This window comes from Varanus komodoensis, unplaced genomic scaffold (assembly GCF_004798865.1).
Source record: "Varanus komodoensis strain SLA01 unplaced genomic scaffold, ASM479886v1 scaffold135, whole genome shotgun sequence".
NCBI lineage: Eukaryota > Metazoa > Chordata > Lepidosauria > Squamata > Varanidae > Varanus > Varanus komodoensis.
Genome location: NW_025335391.1, coordinates 175,070 through 191,565, shown reverse-complemented (window position 1 = coordinate 191,565; position 16,496 = coordinate 175,070). Strand labels below are relative to the sequence as shown.

Genomic DNA, 16,496 nt, shown 5'->3' with positions numbered 1-16,496 from the left:
AAGCACTCGCAAGGACCTCCCGACGGAGAGGGTCCGCGGCCCGTTTTTAACCCCGAGAACCAGTGCACGCAGAAGGTCCAAGCCACATCTCCAGTTCGAAAAAGCTCAAAAAGAAGGGCTAGGAGCCTGGTGAACTGGCGGCACAGAGCTTGGGGACCCATCATCTTGAGGTGTGGGCTCTTTCTGGGTGAGCAACAGCGGTAGGACCTGCTCACAGCGACCAATCCTGCTTAACCAAGCAGGACACATGGTAACCACAGAGCGGAAGTGGTTGCTTTGGGCTTCTGGGCCCTGGAACACACAGTTGCCATTTTAAGATTTGGCTCCAAGATAACTCCACCAAAACAGCCACATCAAAATGTATAAACCATTCCTTTCTTTATTAAACATAGCTTGCAAGTGATAAATATTACAAAGGTTTTTTTTAATCTTTTCTCCAAAAATTAGCTTATTATTATTTTTTTTAATCAGGTCACTGCATAATCAATTGGCAATATTTAAACAGCTTTTCTTCTTCTTCTTCTCCTTTTAAACCAGATTCAAAAACACAATGCGGAAAATAAAAATAAAAAGCCCTCTTAAAATTGTGCAAAAGGTCTGGTTTCCCATCCGAGCCACCCTTCCTTCCTTTCCAAGACTTCAGCTGAAACCTCCCCCCACCCAGGCCACTACCCCTCCCTCCTCCAAAATATCTAAACTCGGCTCTCTTCCCACCCCCAGTGTGGTGGTGCCGAGATCCCGGACGGAGCCCAGCTTTGCAATTCAGTCTGAACACTCCATGCCTAGCACACACGGGCACTGAATGCTGTGAGCAGGCAGGAAAACTGAAGGCTGAGGGAGGATCTTGCCAAAGGTTTGTGGGAAGGAGGGGCAGCATTCTTCCTTTGATTGTGGGCTGGGGCCGCTTTCACAGGCTCTTGGCCCAAAGACACCCTCAACAGAGAGAGCCAGTGCTGGCATGCGCTCTGCCCATGTAAGATATCGGGTTGTGACACAAACCGAACTGTGGTCCTGCCCCCAGAATCACAGCCATCCTTACCAGTGCCTGTGTTTCACCTGTAACAGCCTGAGGGGCAAACCCATGATGCCAAAGCCTTCCGATGGGAGGAGGCGGTCCAGCATGGAGGGGCAAGAGGGAAGGCCAAGTGGGGAGATGGGCCCTGTAGGAAGTGGCGGCCGGTTGTCAAGACCCGGGCAGGCCCTTTGGCAAGCAACGGCGCGCTTTGGGGTCGAGGCCCCACCCAGGGCAAGGGGGGCAGGGCAGAGAGGTGGGGGAGGCTGCCAAGCTGCATAGAAAAGGGCCGTGGGGGCACGAAGCCAAGAGGGAAAGTCTCCGGAGCGGGAACTCACTGGGAACCAAAGGAAAGGCGCGATCCCTTTTCCCAGGCGGGGGAAGCGTGCGGGCCGAAGCTTGCCCCACTCCACGCACAGCACAGCTGAAGACTCCAAAGGTGGCCAAGAAGATCCTGTTTCGGTGGGCAATATTTTATAAGGGCAGGGGCATGGGGAGTGAAGGAGCACGGACTGGGCAGCGATAAGTGCTGGAACCCACATCTGGGGGGCTGGACTGGGCCAGGGGAGCCTTTGGGCTATAGCCAGGTGGCTAGCGGCTTTGGCTGAGGGAGGGGCACAGATCGCCAAGCTGGCTCCTCCGGGCCATTCTCAGGGGCCGGGCAAAGACGCCTGCACACAGGTGGACCCCTGAGGCTCCACACAGGATGCCTTCTTCAACTCCAACCGTTTGCTAGTTCCAAACCATCTTTGATGAAGAGGTGTAGCCTTTTCTTAGAAGCCTAGGGTTATTGGTTTAAAGGGAAAAAACTGGTGGCAGGGATGAAGGGGCTGTGGAGTTGCGTGACAAGCCATGACGGATGTGCACACGCACGCACGCACACACGCACACACGTGCTGGAGGCTAAAATGACAGCCCCTGCCGTGGGTGCCTTCTTGAACATACAACTGTCACGAGGACTAGAAATTTGACCACAGGTATTAAAAACGAGCAAGATGCAAACTTCTCAAGATGCCGAAATGCTGCACGAGATGCTGGTGCCAAAAGGAGTAGAGCCTCTCAGAAGTACCTCAGCCAGGTGCCTCCTCTTGGTTCCTGACACATTCTCCAAAAATGCAGGAAGCCTCACGGGTCAGGGAGGCTCCAAGACGGGCTGCAGCGAACGGTGAAATGGTGCCATCTTGGCCCGACTGCCAAGATGACCGTAGGGCTAATTTCAAAAGGGGACCTGGCATGCTGTTAAGGTGGGAGGAGGGTCCCTAAAGGCTGAGCATGGGCTCTTCTGACAGGGTGGAAGAAGGAAATTTCAACTCTGCAAGGCGAAGGCTGCTTACAATGTTCTCACAGTCCGTCCTTCCTAGAAGAGGTCTGAAGGACCAGACAAAAACACAGGTTTCCTCGCGCCCAGTGGGTGTCCAAGGCAGCACAAAAATGCCCCTCCAAGGGAGCCTACGGTGGTTTTTGTCCCACAGGGCAACTGAAAAGGAGCGCCTCTTACATCAGACATTCGAGCGCTGTGCTGATGGGTCCGAATGGTCCGACCACTGGTGTTCCGCGGTGCAAGATGCGCCTCTGCCTACTTAACGGAGCCCGTTATGAAGGGGATGGCCACACAAAACACAGACGGTGACCAACCTGAACTGCGGTAACTTGTCACAGAAGTTGCCCATACGCCGGCAGGAGAGATGCTTTGTTTAAAAACAGAACACAGAAAAGCAGAGATAACGAGGAAGCCAAATCCTGAGCGCCTATCAGGGTGGGTGGGTGAGTGGAAATACCAACAGCAGCCCTAACTAGGGGGTGATCCCGCATGCCTTCGGAACTACAGAAAGCTGACATTTCCCCCGGGAGGGAAAGGGGAGATCCCAAGCAGGAGGGAAAGAATCAGAGGTGGAAAAGGCTGCAGCCAGGAATGACGGAGAGGAGCCGAGACGTGCCTGGTGGCCAACAGGTGGTGGGTCAAACAGTGCAGAGAGGGGGCCCCCCTTAGAAAAATCGCTACAGGGGACTCCACCTGCCCGCTGTGGGCTCGTCCCATCTGCCCAAGGAAGCCTGCTGCTAAATGCCAAAAGAAACATATATTGTCCCAAAGCTAAAGCAATTCCTTATAAACAGTGCAAATATATATACAGTTTAATAATAAGATTAATACTTACGTTGCTCACCCCCTGCCCTGGGGGAGAAGCAAAGGGTCACCCCCTTTGGACGCCAATGAGTGCTCGAGGGGGCCGGGGCAGGGAAAGAGGTCCAAGGCCCCCAGGTTCCGCCCGAGCTGTGTGAGCTGGTAGCGTGCGGGGCGGGGGGGGGCGTCTCCCTGTCTCTCAAAAGAGGAAGAAAAGGCACCTTTGTGGTGGGTGGGAGAAGGAGGGCTACACCGAGTTCTTTTCGGCGTTTGGGGGGGAGAGGGCTTGGGGGGTGGAGTGTGTGACATAAGCTGCATAGCCTCCCCACAAGAGCCACCTGCCCGCCCCGCCGGTTTCCAGGAAACCGCCTTTTGCACATTTTAATGTCATACACAAAAGTTCACACTACAAAAGGACGTTAACAACTTTCACAATATTCATGGCTAAGCTGTCTTTTTTTTCGTCGTTTTGTTTTCTCTACACAATGTACAATTTCCGGTTTGTATCAGAGGGTTTTCTCCTCAACCTTATTTTTTTGTTTGTTTGTTTTTTTTTAAATGTGTCAAGAAATAGCTTATATACAACGAAGGAGTCCTTGTTATAGTTTCGGCAGCAAGTACTGTTAAGCGAAGAAAATCCCGTCTGGAAGAGGGAGCGCAAGAATGGGGGAAGGGGGAAAAAAAAAAAGGGACCAGGAATGGAGGCTGAGGGAAAAGGGCACACAAGGTGTGCTTCTTTTTTTCCTGGGGGGAACACAGATTAAAAAAATAATAATAGAACAAAATAAAACAGCATCAACCACAAAGCATCTACAACCAAGCTGTAAAAGAAAGGCAAAACGGAAGCTGGGAAAGGAAACCCTTAATTCTGTACCATTTTATAAAATTTATTGAAAGGACATCCAAAAAAGCAGAGAGAGAAAGCAGAGGGCAGGGGGAGAGGGCGGGAAGTCTTCCGAGTCTGTTTTGGGAAAGGGGGCCACTGGGAAGAGCCATTAACGGAGTGGGGGGGGTCTGTGGCTCCCCCAGACAAAGCCAGGTCCCAGAGTGGGGTGTCGCTGTGTGTGAGGAGGGGGATGCGGGGGACGCGCACGCTCACACACACCTGTTACACCTGAGCAAGTTCCACCTCTGGGCGCAAGTGCAAAGGGGCCCCCTCCTGCTCTCTGCTCGAGCAGCACTGCACGCCGCTCCCCGAGGGGGCACGGCCCGTGGGCGAGCACGACCCCCTCCCCCCAGGGTGGGGGCAACAGAACTGCCCCCGGAAGAATTCTCCTTCCTACACACCAGCTTGAGCCCTGGCGAGGCCAACGGAGCCGTGCTCTCCCCTCCCGCTGCAGGGGCATGTGAACCGCGAGCCATTTGCTCCGTCCTTCCAGCCGACCCACTGATGTCAGAGAGTGGGCTGCGGGGGGAGGATGAATTTCTGGCCAGCTGACCCTCAACTGCAAAACCCGAGAGGAGGGGAAGGAAGCAAGCGGGAGAAACACGGAACGTGCCCCAGTGATGAAACCCACGCTCCGGACTGGGATGGGGGAGCCTGCCGGACCCCTGCCCACCCCCCCACCCCCGTCCCCAAAGCACTGTCTGGCCTGCTACCGTTCAGAATTCGCTGTCAAAGCCTCTGCCTCGGCCGTTACAATGGAGGCAAAAATTATTGCACATGTCTTAACGTCGTCATCGTCGTCGTCATCACCATCGTCTTTTTCTTTAAAACAAACAAACACACCAAACGAACAAGTAAAAAATACCATATCATACCAAAAAGAACAAAGCCCTAATTGTAACCAAGATGGGGGTGGTGCTGGGATTCTTGGCAAGGCCTGATTTCCAGGGGGCTGGGGCGGTCCATGGCACTTGGGCTTTGGTTAAAAGGGAGGTGGGGCAGGGGCTGGAGACCATCAGCCAAGTTCCGGAAAGCGGTCCGAGTTACTCGTGGAGAGAGAAAGCTGCTCGTGAGTGTTGTGCCGGGTCAGCAGAGGGGATGACTTAAGACGCAACGTAACCTTTTGGAGGAGAAGGCCATCGCAGCTGCAGCCAAGCCAGGCGCTGCAGGGGACAGACACGTGAAGACGCTTTCCTGGAGAAACGCGGACACTGGGCGGCGGGGCCCACGCGGACGCGCCGATAGAGCCACACATCTGCCTGTACACGCGCCGCCACGCGCCCGCAGCGCAAGCCCAGCCTTCCGGGGCCAGATGCCCTCCGGGCGTGTGGGACTACAACACCCCGCTGGCTGGGGGACGCTGGGAGTTGCCATGGGACATATCTGGAGAGCACCCGGTTGGGAAAGGCCGCGTCGACCAGTCACTAGGTTTGAAGGAGCACTGGGCGGGCACACGCACCAGCGTCCCTTCCGCCTCCTGCAAAATGTAAGTGCTCAGTGGACGGAGGCAGGGGAGCAAGTGCGTGTCACGGGTGCCAGGCGGCTTCCGGAGGGAACCTCGGGCCAGGGAGCTGTGGCTGCTGCTTCTTGGGTGGATGCTTCTTGAGGAGGCGGGTGGCTGGCGAGGAAGCAGAGGAGGAAGGGGAGCCCTACACTGCGACGAGCACACCCTCCACTCCTTGGGCCGCAGGGTATGGAGCAGAGAAGACAGGCGCCGTGCTGAAAATAAAATGCGGCGGATAAACCTTGCGGAGTCTCTGCAGCAGCCCGGGCTGCGACCGAGCCGTTCAGCGGTGCGACCGACGCCGGGTAAATGCCTCCAGGTCCGACCACGGGCCACCTGCCCGCTCCCACACGTGCTGGCGGTGGCAGAGGAGGCCAAGGAGGCGCCTTCCTCGCTCAGCGGCCGGGCCTCGTGTGGAGCTCCCTGGACCCACCCCACCGCGGGCGGGCGGGCGGGCGAAGGTGGACGGGCTGGGCGGGCGCGAGGTCTGCGGGGTGTGAGCTGCTCCGGCTGCTGGCACGTCGCTCTCTGCTCGCCTTGCCCGGTGGGCTGCCCGCCACTGCTGGGTGACCTTTCCCGCGGCTGCGGCGCGACTCTTCGGGGCGCAAAGGTGGGGCCGGCAGCTCCCCTGGGCCTGGTGGTGGGGCCGGGGAGCAGCCGGCAGGTGGAGGAGCAGGGACAAAAGTGCGTTTGAGAGCCCACGGCGCCACGCCCCTTTCACCGATGGCCTCCTGTCCCGAGCATGGCGTCCTGGGAGAAAAATGGCCGGCGCCGACCTTGGCTGGCGCCCTCCAGACGGAAGCATGCACGGCCCCCTTCCTGGCAGAGGACAGGGCCCTCGCCCCCTCTCTGGTCCAGGGCTGGGCGGCGAGACGCGGCCAACTGCGGCCACCGCCCTGTGGGTGAGATGCTCAGACGTGCCCACATGGGGGTGGGGGTGGCCCCTTCCCCCGGCCTCAATACTGCTCTGGCTGAAGGCAGGAGAGAACACCAGGGACCCTCTGGAAGTGTTAATATTTCCAAGATGACGCTTAAAAAAAAAAAAAAGCCAAACGAAGCGACGGTGAGGAGCAGGGCAACCGTCCATTTAAGCAAAAGGGGAATATTAAAAATAAGAGGACACAACAATTAAAAATTACAAAGTAAAAAGCAAAACAAAAGGAGTGGAAAACAAGCGTTAACGCGTATAGTGCAGGGTCCAAGCAGATGCGTTCCAACCTTGGGCTGGGTGGGCCGGGCCTCTCCCCGTTAACGAAATCCAGAGAAGAGAGAGAGAAAGAGGGAGATGGTTCCGGATGAGGGGAGGTTGCTGAAGTTGTGAAATGTTCTGGTCTTTTTTTGTTTCTTTGTTTAGTTTTGTTTCGTTTTCTTCTTTTTTTTACTTTTTTTTGTCTTTTCCTCCACATATGGTGGGCACCAGTACAGGCACTGCATGCGATGGATGAGGGGGCTGGGCCGGGGTGGGGGCTGCAGGGAAGGAAAGGGGAGGGCGCGGCTGGCGTTATTTCTGCCCACTGATGGACTGCGATATAGAGCGCGGCGGGATCATATCTAAAAGATACTCCCGCTGCCGGTCCGCCAGACTTGATGCTTTGTGGCCCCCAATCCCAGCGTTCAGGTAGGCGATGTTGACACCTGGGAAGGACACAGAAAGGTGAGCGCGTCGTCCCTGCTATGAGGCCGACAGGTGCTGACCTGGGCAGCTCCAGCCGGCTCGTTCCTGCGACCGGAATCGGCGCAATCCCCCTTTACGCTCCACCGACTGCCTTTCGCTGCCCCCCATTTCTCTCGCTCTCCTTTGACTGAATTTTCCGGAAAAGCTGAGGTTCAGGGGAGAAAGGAAAACGAGGCGCCGAGGAGGAGAATGAAGGGAGGTGAGCTGGGCACGGAGAAAGGCAGCCGGAAAACGGTGTGCATCTGGGGGTGCGACCTTCTGGCCCTTGGTCACGCTCTGGGGTGCCTCAGGGTCGGGGACCTGGGGCATGCCATGAAGCTGGAAGCGAGTCTCAGTCCAAAAACGGAGGTGCCAGAACACTTCTGGTTCCCCCAGCGCAGCCTGCAGGGGTCCTCTGAGCTCGCAACGCCACCCACCATCTGGATGCCGTGACAAGTCGTTCCCCCACCCGTAACAAACTTGGTCAAAGCCTAAGTGCCCCCACAACCCCACCCCCAGAAACACTTTGGCGACTAGCCCGTCTGGCAGGCGCTCCCCTCCTCCCCCGAGGCTGGCGAGTGATACCTGGCATGCCGAGGAGGCCCCCTGCGACGGAGAGCTGGGGGGCCTGCGCGAAGTTGGACAGCATGGAACGGGCCGAGGTGGGGATGCCACGCTGCAGGGTGTTCTGGGGCTGGGGTGCCTGGAGCAGGGGAGAAAGAGAGCAGTGGGGAATTGGGCCACGGACACCGAACGTCCCGACTGCCGAGCAGTGACCCGTGGCCTCAAACCCCCTCAGGCCTGGTCTGTTCGGTATTTTCAGATCCGCAGAGGCCAGAGATGAACTTAGGATTCTCTGTGGAGGGAAGTACTAAGTTAAGCTCTCCCTTTTGATCTTGGACCAAGATTCGGTGCTCGCCTGGCCAGAAGCCAAGCCTGCTGGGGGGACCAGGGCAGCCACCTGGCTGTCCTTGCCCGAGTTCTTATGCCACTACCTTCAGGGGACAGAAGGTGCTTGGGAACAGCCCATCCCGGGGATACCCACAGCCTGGCAGCAGGGAAAGAGAGGAACCGAGGGGCAAGGGGCGTATCCCGGGTGGTGCCGCCCATGACACGAGGGACAGGTCGCGCACGGGGGGGGCCCTACCTGGCGGAGTGTGTGGTGTCGCATGATGCTCTCCTGTTTGCTGACGCTGGACACGCTGGCGGGAGCGGTGGTCGGCGACAAGGCTGCCTGCTGCTGGAGCCGCTGCTCTATCTCCTGCAGGGGAGGGAGGGAGACGCCTGTGGCAAGCCGGGCCGCGCGACCGATGCTGGGCGTGCGCTCGGCCTCGGCTCCACAGCCACCAGCTCTGGGACGCTGCCGGCGTGTGGGCTGCTGCATCTCCCGAATGCCCGGCAGCCCACTGTTTGCAGACAGGCGGAACTTTCTCCTCTTTGGAAGCTCGGGCAGAGAACTCCCTGCTTGCTTCCAGAGCAAGAGTTCCTGAGGCCCTGAGGAAAGACAGCAGCTCCTGGGACCCCTTGGGAAGGAGCAGCAGAACAACAGTCACGGGAAAAGCAAGTGCGACCAGCAGGCCGGGGCAGTTTGCAGACCTCGCGCGAAGGCAGCCGGGAAAGCCGCTTCCTCGCGGCACCGAGAGCCCCTTCTCCCCCAGGAGCGACCGCAGCTCACCTGCTCCTGCTGCAGAGCTTTGACGAAGGCGTTCTTCAGCCGGTTGGTGTGCTCGGCCTTGAGCGCCTTCTTCTGGTTGGAGGTCATGCACTGCTCACAGAGAATCTTGCCGTTCTTCTCCTGCTTCCAGTGTGGGGTGAAGTCCGTGCGGCACTGGGCGCAGACAAACGGCTCCACTCGCAAGAGGGAGGCGCAGCCCTTGCCTGGAAGAGGGGGCAGAGGAGCCGCCCTGAGCACCACGATCCGGCTGCGAAGCCAGCTCAGGGCAGGGGGCGGGAGTGGCACTCCCGGGGTGCAGAGCTGCAGCGCCTGACCCCCACCTCCCTCCAAGCAGCAGCCAACAGCTCGGAGGCCGAGCGAGCATGCAGGGTGGCCCCGCGTTCCACGGGCCGAGCGCGCCAGGAGCCCCCGAAGCGGGATGGGGTGTCTTGCTCGGCCCTGCCCCGCTGCTTCACCCGGCTGGGCAGCCCCGCTCCCGCGTCGCCCGGCCACGGTGCTCACCTTGGCTGTCGATGACACTCTGCACCACCTCCTCCAGGCCCACCATGTAGATGAACTCGCTGTTGGCCGCACTGGGCAGGAAGTGGAGCAAAGGGGCCGGTGGCTTTGGGGGCGGGATCTCCAGGAGGGTCTTTTCCAGTTGCTTGCGCAAGGCGAGCTTGGCGGCCGCCTGGGAGTTGGCGGCGTCATTGAGTGCGCTGGGGCTCGGCAGTGGCGAGGAGACCCGGTTCACCGTGCCCGGCTGGATGTGGGAGGCAAGGTTCATGTAGATGGCAGAGGACGTGGTGCGCTGGCAGGGGACCGCTGAGCTGGACTGCTGGGGAGGACATGGGGCGGGGGGCAGAAGGAAGGTGGGGAGGTTATGGGAGGCAGGGACCAGAGCTGGGGACCCTGCATCCACAGTGGCCATGACCGGGGCCCCTGCTGGCCCAGCACTGACATTCAGAGGCTGTTGGAGCGTAGACGTACATACGCTCGGATCCGCCAAGGGGCGAATGGCCCTCGCGGACTCTGCCCTCCTCTGGGTCTTGCATAACTTGACCTCAAAACCCTTCAGGTTGGCAGCCATCCCCATATTGGGCAGCAGCCTCGCCACAAGACGTCTTGAGAATTGGTGGAAAACAGAGAGACGCTGCTGCTTGCTTAACCTCAGCTGGCGGGGAAGGCCACCCAGACCAGCCACTCCCCCGTTCCCACCCCGCCCTGGCAGCCATCTGCTAAACTGCAGGAGAAAAATGTCAAGCTACTGCGCAACAGTGTGGTGGCCATCTTGCCCCTCGGCTGGAGGCCGCGTGCTCCTGCCCCTCACCAACCCCCGGCCAGCTCTGCTCGGTGCCAGCCCCCCACACCTCCCCGGGGGTGCACTGCTCACCGGCTGGTAGCTGATGGCGGGGCTCATGCTCGGAGTGGTGGTGCGGATGAGGCCTGCTTTCGGGGGGATGCGCTGCCCCTGCAGCTGGGTGGGGTTCGGCGCAACCACACGCTGAGACATAAGCATGTGGGGAAGGGCCGTGTTGGTGGCTGACCGGATGACGCTGTGACCCTGCCCAAAGAAACAGAAGGGGCGAACAGCATGTCAAGAGACAGAAGCCAGGGCAAAGTGCGGAGCCTTTTCCCCGGCTCCGCAGGGCCAAGTAGGAAGCCTATTCCCAGCCCCACTTCCCTAGACGGGCATATTCCGAGATCCCATTTACAGAGGAATAGTGGCCAGTGGCTTTACCTCGACAAAACTTCAGCCCATCCTGCTTACTGCGACTTTCCTCCAGTTCTTTTGGACCTCAACTGCTTCTAGCCCCAGCCAGCGTGGCCAATGGCCAGGACGGTTCAAGGATAGGCTGGACATGCACATGGGAGGTATGTTATGAGCGGGGCCAGCTGGGGGTCAGACTAGATGGCCCAGGAGGTCCCTTCTGACTCGCTCTGTTTCTATGAAAGCTAGGAGCTGTAGTCCGAAACAACTGGAAGGCATCTAGTTGGCTAACTATTTGCTGAAGAGACATATAGTAAAGATTCAGACACACGTGCTACAATTCTCTTCCTCCTCCAGCAAAACACAAAACCACTGAATGCATAAAATGTCCACAGGTAAGGCATTAGGGAAGCCATGGTACTGGCTGGCTGGCTGGCTGACTTGCGAAGGCAAAAGAGCAGGTCCCGCTAAAAGCCTGCTGGATACATGCCCACTGTGCCAACTGCTGAGGGCCAGGAGCAGAGGGAACCCTGGCCCTCTCCAGAGGGAGGGGCATCGCGGGATCGCAGCACCCCCACCCTGTCCCCCGTGCCCACCATGCCTCAAACAACCTGCCTGAGGCCTAGGCCAAATGGCCCACCTTTGCATGGGCCGCATGACTCTGGGCTGCAGCTGATGCAGGATCCCGCTGCAGAATCCGAGACACAAGATGCCTTCACTGAAACGCATGCCTACAGCAAAGGCAACCTCATTTGCCTTATGTGGTGACAATGGGCCCATTCTTGGTGAGAGGGAGCTCAGGGAGCTTGGAGACACCCCAAGCCGTCCGCAGAAGTGGATTTTGTTACGGAGAACTTGTGGGGGAAGGCGCTCCCAAATGACAGGCGGAGGATGGGCCCTGCTGAGTTTCTGCTGTCGGAGAGAGGGACTGGAAAGCCTGGGAAGGGGAGGTGGAGCAGAGTACCTGGGGAAAGGACGGGGCTGAGCGGCACATGAGCCATTCTGCAGGAAGTTCCACTTCCTACTGTGATAACTGAACGTTCCCTTGGGCACGATATGCGGAAAGGTGGGACAGAAACCATGTGCACAAGCATGCCGCCTTTGCAGCCAGTTCAATTTAGGGGCGTGTGCACGTACATGAGGCTCCTTTGGCCCCTGGCCACAGGTGGCCCCGTGTGTTATGGACGGAGGAAAATCAAGCCAATGTTCGTTTCCTCCACGCTGTGCAGAGTTTTATAACCCTCTGTCGTTTTTCCCCGCAGTCCATCCCTTTTAAGGCCGCAGTCCATCCCTTTTAAGCACCTAAGCTCAGGGTGAGCTCCCAGCAACCCCGGGTCAGGCCAAGCAGGCCCCTTGGAGAGAGGCTGCCCACCCACAAACAGCACACTGGGCTAGACAGACCAATGGCATGGCTCGGAATAAGGCAGCTTCCAAGGTTCTGTTCCCAGCAGTCCTCTCTTCAGAATCATGAGGACCAGCATCATGCTTGTTTTGGGGGAGAAGGCCTCACAGCTCAGTAGCAGAATGGCTGCATTAAATGCAAAGAGCCCCATGTTCAGTCTCCCTGAAAGTGGTCTAGAAAAGAGTCTCTCTAAAACCACGTGCAGTTTAAACAGGCAACACGTGGACCAAGAATAAAATCTATGCATTTTCCCCCATTCGAAAGGTGCTAAGGCCACCTCCTTACCCCCAAGCCAGACCAAGCACATGCCCTCAAATCCATTTGGAACCTCCCCCAAAGGACATTAGATCGGCCTTCACACCCCTGGTCTTTGAACTGGTGACATTGCCTACAACAGGGCAGGCAGCATGAGACTGCGGGTGTGTCTTTGTGAACGCAGCTTAAGAAAATGGCATGGAGAACGGCATTCCCTTGGCATGGGCGCCGATGAAAGGGCCATGCTCTCTGTCCTTCCCCCTTGCAGGGCTCACACAAAGGGCAGTGCGGCGCCGGCGCACTTCGGGAACTGCTGCCATGATATGGGAAGGGGTAGAGGTGTGCGCGAGCCAACTGCCTGGGAAAACGGGCACTGCCCTCCCCTGCGACAAGAGGAAAACCCGCTCTGTGAACATAAAAGCGGCTTCACAAGCAGATGCGGTATGAGCATAACTCTGAGCTAAAAGTCGCTGTTTCTGCGTGCTTATCTTTGCAGGGCTGGACTAACGGACTGAAGCAAGCGGGTTTCCCTTGCAAGAAAAGACGCGCTGCTCTGCTGGAAAGGCTTGCTATCCTGAGAACACCACACGATCCATTTTTCAACAGCTCTCCCATGACTACACTCCTCTCTGTGATTGCTGGGTGCCGGTGTGGCTTTGTGAGCATTACCGCATGGGGCTCCTGGGGGAGAGCCTTTGTTCACACCACGCAGTTCGGAGGAGACAGTCTTTTGATGGCAACCTGCTGATGGAAGGCGATCGCATTTTGCTTGGCAGGGGGACCAGAGATGATGGGACTTTTAACTCCGAAGATATATGCATATGAGAGGAGTCATGCAAGGACCCTGCCTGCCCCAGCAGTCCCATTACGGGCAGAAGTCAGCACACACCATTCATGGCCCTGAGACCATTGTGAGGGGAAGGGCACGAGCGAACAGGCGGACCTTTGAGCTCTTTCAACACAACATGGCTCCCTTCTTCCGATCCCTGACTCTTATCAGCTCTTATCAGCCCTAACTCTTATCAGAAGGAAAAATCTTGTTCCCCTGCAAAGGGAGGGCAGCTTCCTCCTCAGATGAGAGAAAGGCAGCCTTCTGAAACAGCGGACTTTGCAGAGTCATGGAGCTTTAAGCGGCCAGTCAGGGCCATCCAGGCCAACTGCCTGCTCATTGCAACCAACACCTCCCTTTCCACAAGTTAAGCCGTGCATTCCATGCCCTACACCCTTAAACGGGACAGGTTGCAGCCCTCTTCTGTCTGACAGCACTTTAACCAGCTGAAAAAGACAATCACACCCCCCCTACAGTCTTCTTCAAGGATAACTATGCCTAGTTCAATCTTTAATCACATAAGTTTATTTCTTAGTACCCTTAACACATGATGCCCTTCCCTTAAATAATCCCAATTTATCGGAATTCTTCTTGAAGTATGTTTTCCAGAACTGGACACAATAGTCAAGATGAAGTCTGGCAAGTGCAGAGTGGAACTGTTACTCTACTCCATCCAGTGATTTAGGAACTATTCTATTCCTACTTCTATTATGCAACCTAAAATTTAATTTCCCTTTTCTATTCACATCACACTGCTGATTTATATGCAGTTTCTGGTTGACTACAACTCCAAGTTGCAATGTATGGCTGTGAAAGCTGGACCATAAGGAAGGCTGAGCGCAAAAGGATTGAGGCCTTTGAATTGCGATGCTGGAGGAGACTCCTGCGAGTCCCTCGGACTGCAAGAAGATCAAACCAGTCAGTCTTAGAGGAGATCAACCCTGACTGCTCTTTAGAAGGCCAGATCCTGAAGATGAAACTCAAATACTTTGGCCACCTAATGAGAAGGAAGGACTCCTTGGAGAAGAGCCTAATGCTTGGAACAATAGATGGCAAAAGAAGAAGGGGATGGCAGAGGATGAGGTGGCTGGATGGGGTCACTGGGGCAGTGGGTGTGGGCTTGGGTGGACTTCAAGGGATGGTGGAGGATAGGAAGGCCTGGAGGAATGTTGTCCATGGGGTCGCAATGGGTCTGACGTGACTTCACAACTAACAACAACAACTCCAAGATCCTGTTCACACGTGCTGTTCTAAAACATCCTAAGTGGGCGTTTGATTTTTGTTCCCCAAATGAAGAACTCTGGACTTCTTGCTGTTATAGTTCATTCTGTTATTTTCCACCCAGGTTCCCTGGATGTTCTTTCTCAAGCATTTAACTTAAGCAGATCGGAAGAGCCCTGATGCTGGATCTACCTAGTCCAGCATTTTGTTCTCACAGTGGTCACCCTGCTCCCTGAAGGACCCCCCACAAATGGTATATGAGTGCAAAAGCACCATCCTACTTAGATTCAGCTTGGCCTAGATTAAAAGCACTTCTGAACACCTACTATTGTGGGGGTTGTTCTGCTGCTGTTCACAATTAGAGGTGCATCATCTCCCAGCACAACCCAAGGGGCTCTGCCTCAGTAGCCCAGGAAGGAAAAGCAAAGGAGAAAACACAGTTGTAAGCACGCCACAATCCAGAGATTCCTTACCTGTAATGTCCGGAGGTTTTGGGGCTCAACCCCTTGAGCTCCAGGCCTGGAGGGAATTTTGGACAGAGCCTGCTGTCCGACATGGGCAGGAGATGGCTGGACAATAGAGGCTGCGTTTTGGACAACGGGAGTCTAGCAGGCAGAGAAAAAGAAAACAAGGGCTCTTTTGTGACTGTTAATGGAGAATGTGGAAGAGCATGTCCAACATCTCTAATGCCCAGAAGACACATTTTCTGGATTAGAACTGGGGCAAGGTTCATGCAACACCCAGAAAAGGCAACATGGATTTTTCTGCATCAGCTCCCAGAAGGATAAAGAGGCTCGCCATGTGGCAATGGTGGGAAAGCTCACATAGGAGCTCCTTCTGGTATCTTGCCTCCTACTGCTCACTCAGTCAGAAAACGAGGTAGGGCTGTGCTTTGCCCACAAGCTCACTGCTTTGGAAAAATAGCAAGTGCCCCCTGGATCCTAATCCTCTTGCGGTGATGGCGCTGCCCCAACGTGGAGCAGAGACCAATGTTATGCACAGCCTCCTTGTGGGTTAGAGCACAACTGTTTAAATGTTCAAGGCAAGACTGGTGCACTCTGGACAGAAGTCTAAGGTGGGATTTTGCCACCGGAAGGGCCCGCCCGACTGCTGGCTGGCGCCTCACCTTCTGTACCACGTTCTCTTTCTGCAGCTGGCTCTGCCGTAGCTTCTTCAACAGCACCAGCCGTGCCTCCTCCAACCGCAGCTCGTCCCGGAGCTGTTTGATGAGCTGCTGCCTTTCCTCTATGCCTTTTCCCTGTGGAGAAGCAACACAGAGTTTATGAGGTGCTTGTACCTTTCTGCTCAGCTCATACCTGCTAGGCTTTGGTACCAAAGGACTACCCACAGGTGCAGGAATCCCACCCCTTCTTGGCTCCAGCTAGCATCACAAGGGTGTCTACACCTTTTCTGGAACCCAGTCACACACATCTACAATAATAAAGGCGGACAGGATCATCCCTCAGCACCGTAACTCCAAGATCATGAAATCTGGAGGGCATATTAAGAGGATCGAGGGGGCGGGGGGTTGGGTTGCTTCAGGATTTGGGGTTTTGAAAAGGCATCAGTTAATTTTGATGTGCCCACAAGTGTGCAGCCTGTGGTGGCATCTTCAGTCACTAGGTGTCAGACTTCCCTCACCAGTGTATGTGAAGAAAGTGCAGCTGCAGGCCAGAATGAATCCCAAGACTCCACGGCGAAAGCCCTGACAGTTACACACACTTAAGACTGCAGAGCAGAGAAGGCTTTTGGCAGTCCCAAGCAGGTCGCTCCACCACAGCTCCAAACTAAGAAACAAGGGCTGTATTCTTCTGCCTGGTGTAACGTTCCGGGTAACCTGTGCGTTTGCATATGCCCTCGATGCTCAACAAGTCTTAATTTTTCGGTCGTTCAGTCCAAGGCTGCACTTACTTTGAACATCTCCAGATTGGCAGCCTTAAGTCTCTCTTCCATGCGGGAATTGGAGCGGGGACTGGAGGCCTCATTATCAGAAAGGACAATGATATCTGGCGAGGGGGTGAGCCGCCCCCTGTCCTGGTCGCTGCTGAAATTTAAAATAAACAAGAACATAAAGAAGGGTCCTGCTGGATCAGGCCCAAGTGTCCATCTAGTCCAGCATTCTCCTCACAGAGTGGCTAACCCCCCGAGAAACCCCCAAGGAGGACAGGAGTGCAACAGCACTCCCCTACCCATGTTCCCCACACATGTACAGAGGCATGTCACCTCTGATATGGGAAGTAACACTG

At 56.2% G+C, this 16,496-nt stretch overlaps 1 protein-coding gene across 5 annotated transcripts in view; it reads right to left on the bottom strand.

Moving 5' to 3' along the window:
• Positions 1 to 356: 356 nt before the first annotated feature.
• The window catches only part of GATAD2B (GATA zinc finger domain containing 2B), a 58,741-nt gene continuing 42,601 nt past the window's right edge, over positions 357 to 16,496 (bottom strand). For 4 of the 5 annotated variants that reach the window (XM_044422771.1, XM_044422770.1, XM_044422767.1 and 1 more), the window contains exons 3-11: positions 16,162 to 16,294; positions 15,377 to 15,508; positions 14,724 to 14,855; positions 10,226 to 10,396; positions 9,355 to 9,670; positions 8,854 to 9,056; positions 8,326 to 8,439; positions 7,764 to 7,881; positions 357 to 7,159 (exon numbers count right to left, since the gene is read on the bottom strand). In XM_044422771.1, the coding sequence (XP_044278706.1) occupies positions 7,026 to 7,159; positions 7,764 to 7,881; positions 8,326 to 8,439; positions 8,854 to 9,056; positions 9,355 to 9,670; positions 10,226 to 10,396; positions 14,724 to 14,855; positions 15,377 to 15,508; positions 16,162 to 16,294 (1,453 nt within the window). In that variant the 3' untranslated portion in view covers positions 357 to 7,025. The remainder of the gene's footprint in view (positions 7,160 to 7,763; positions 7,882 to 8,325; positions 8,440 to 8,853; positions 9,057 to 9,354; positions 9,671 to 10,225; positions 10,397 to 14,723; positions 14,856 to 15,376; positions 15,509 to 16,161; positions 16,295 to 16,496) is intronic. The other variant, XM_044422769.1, reaches the window with a different exon arrangement.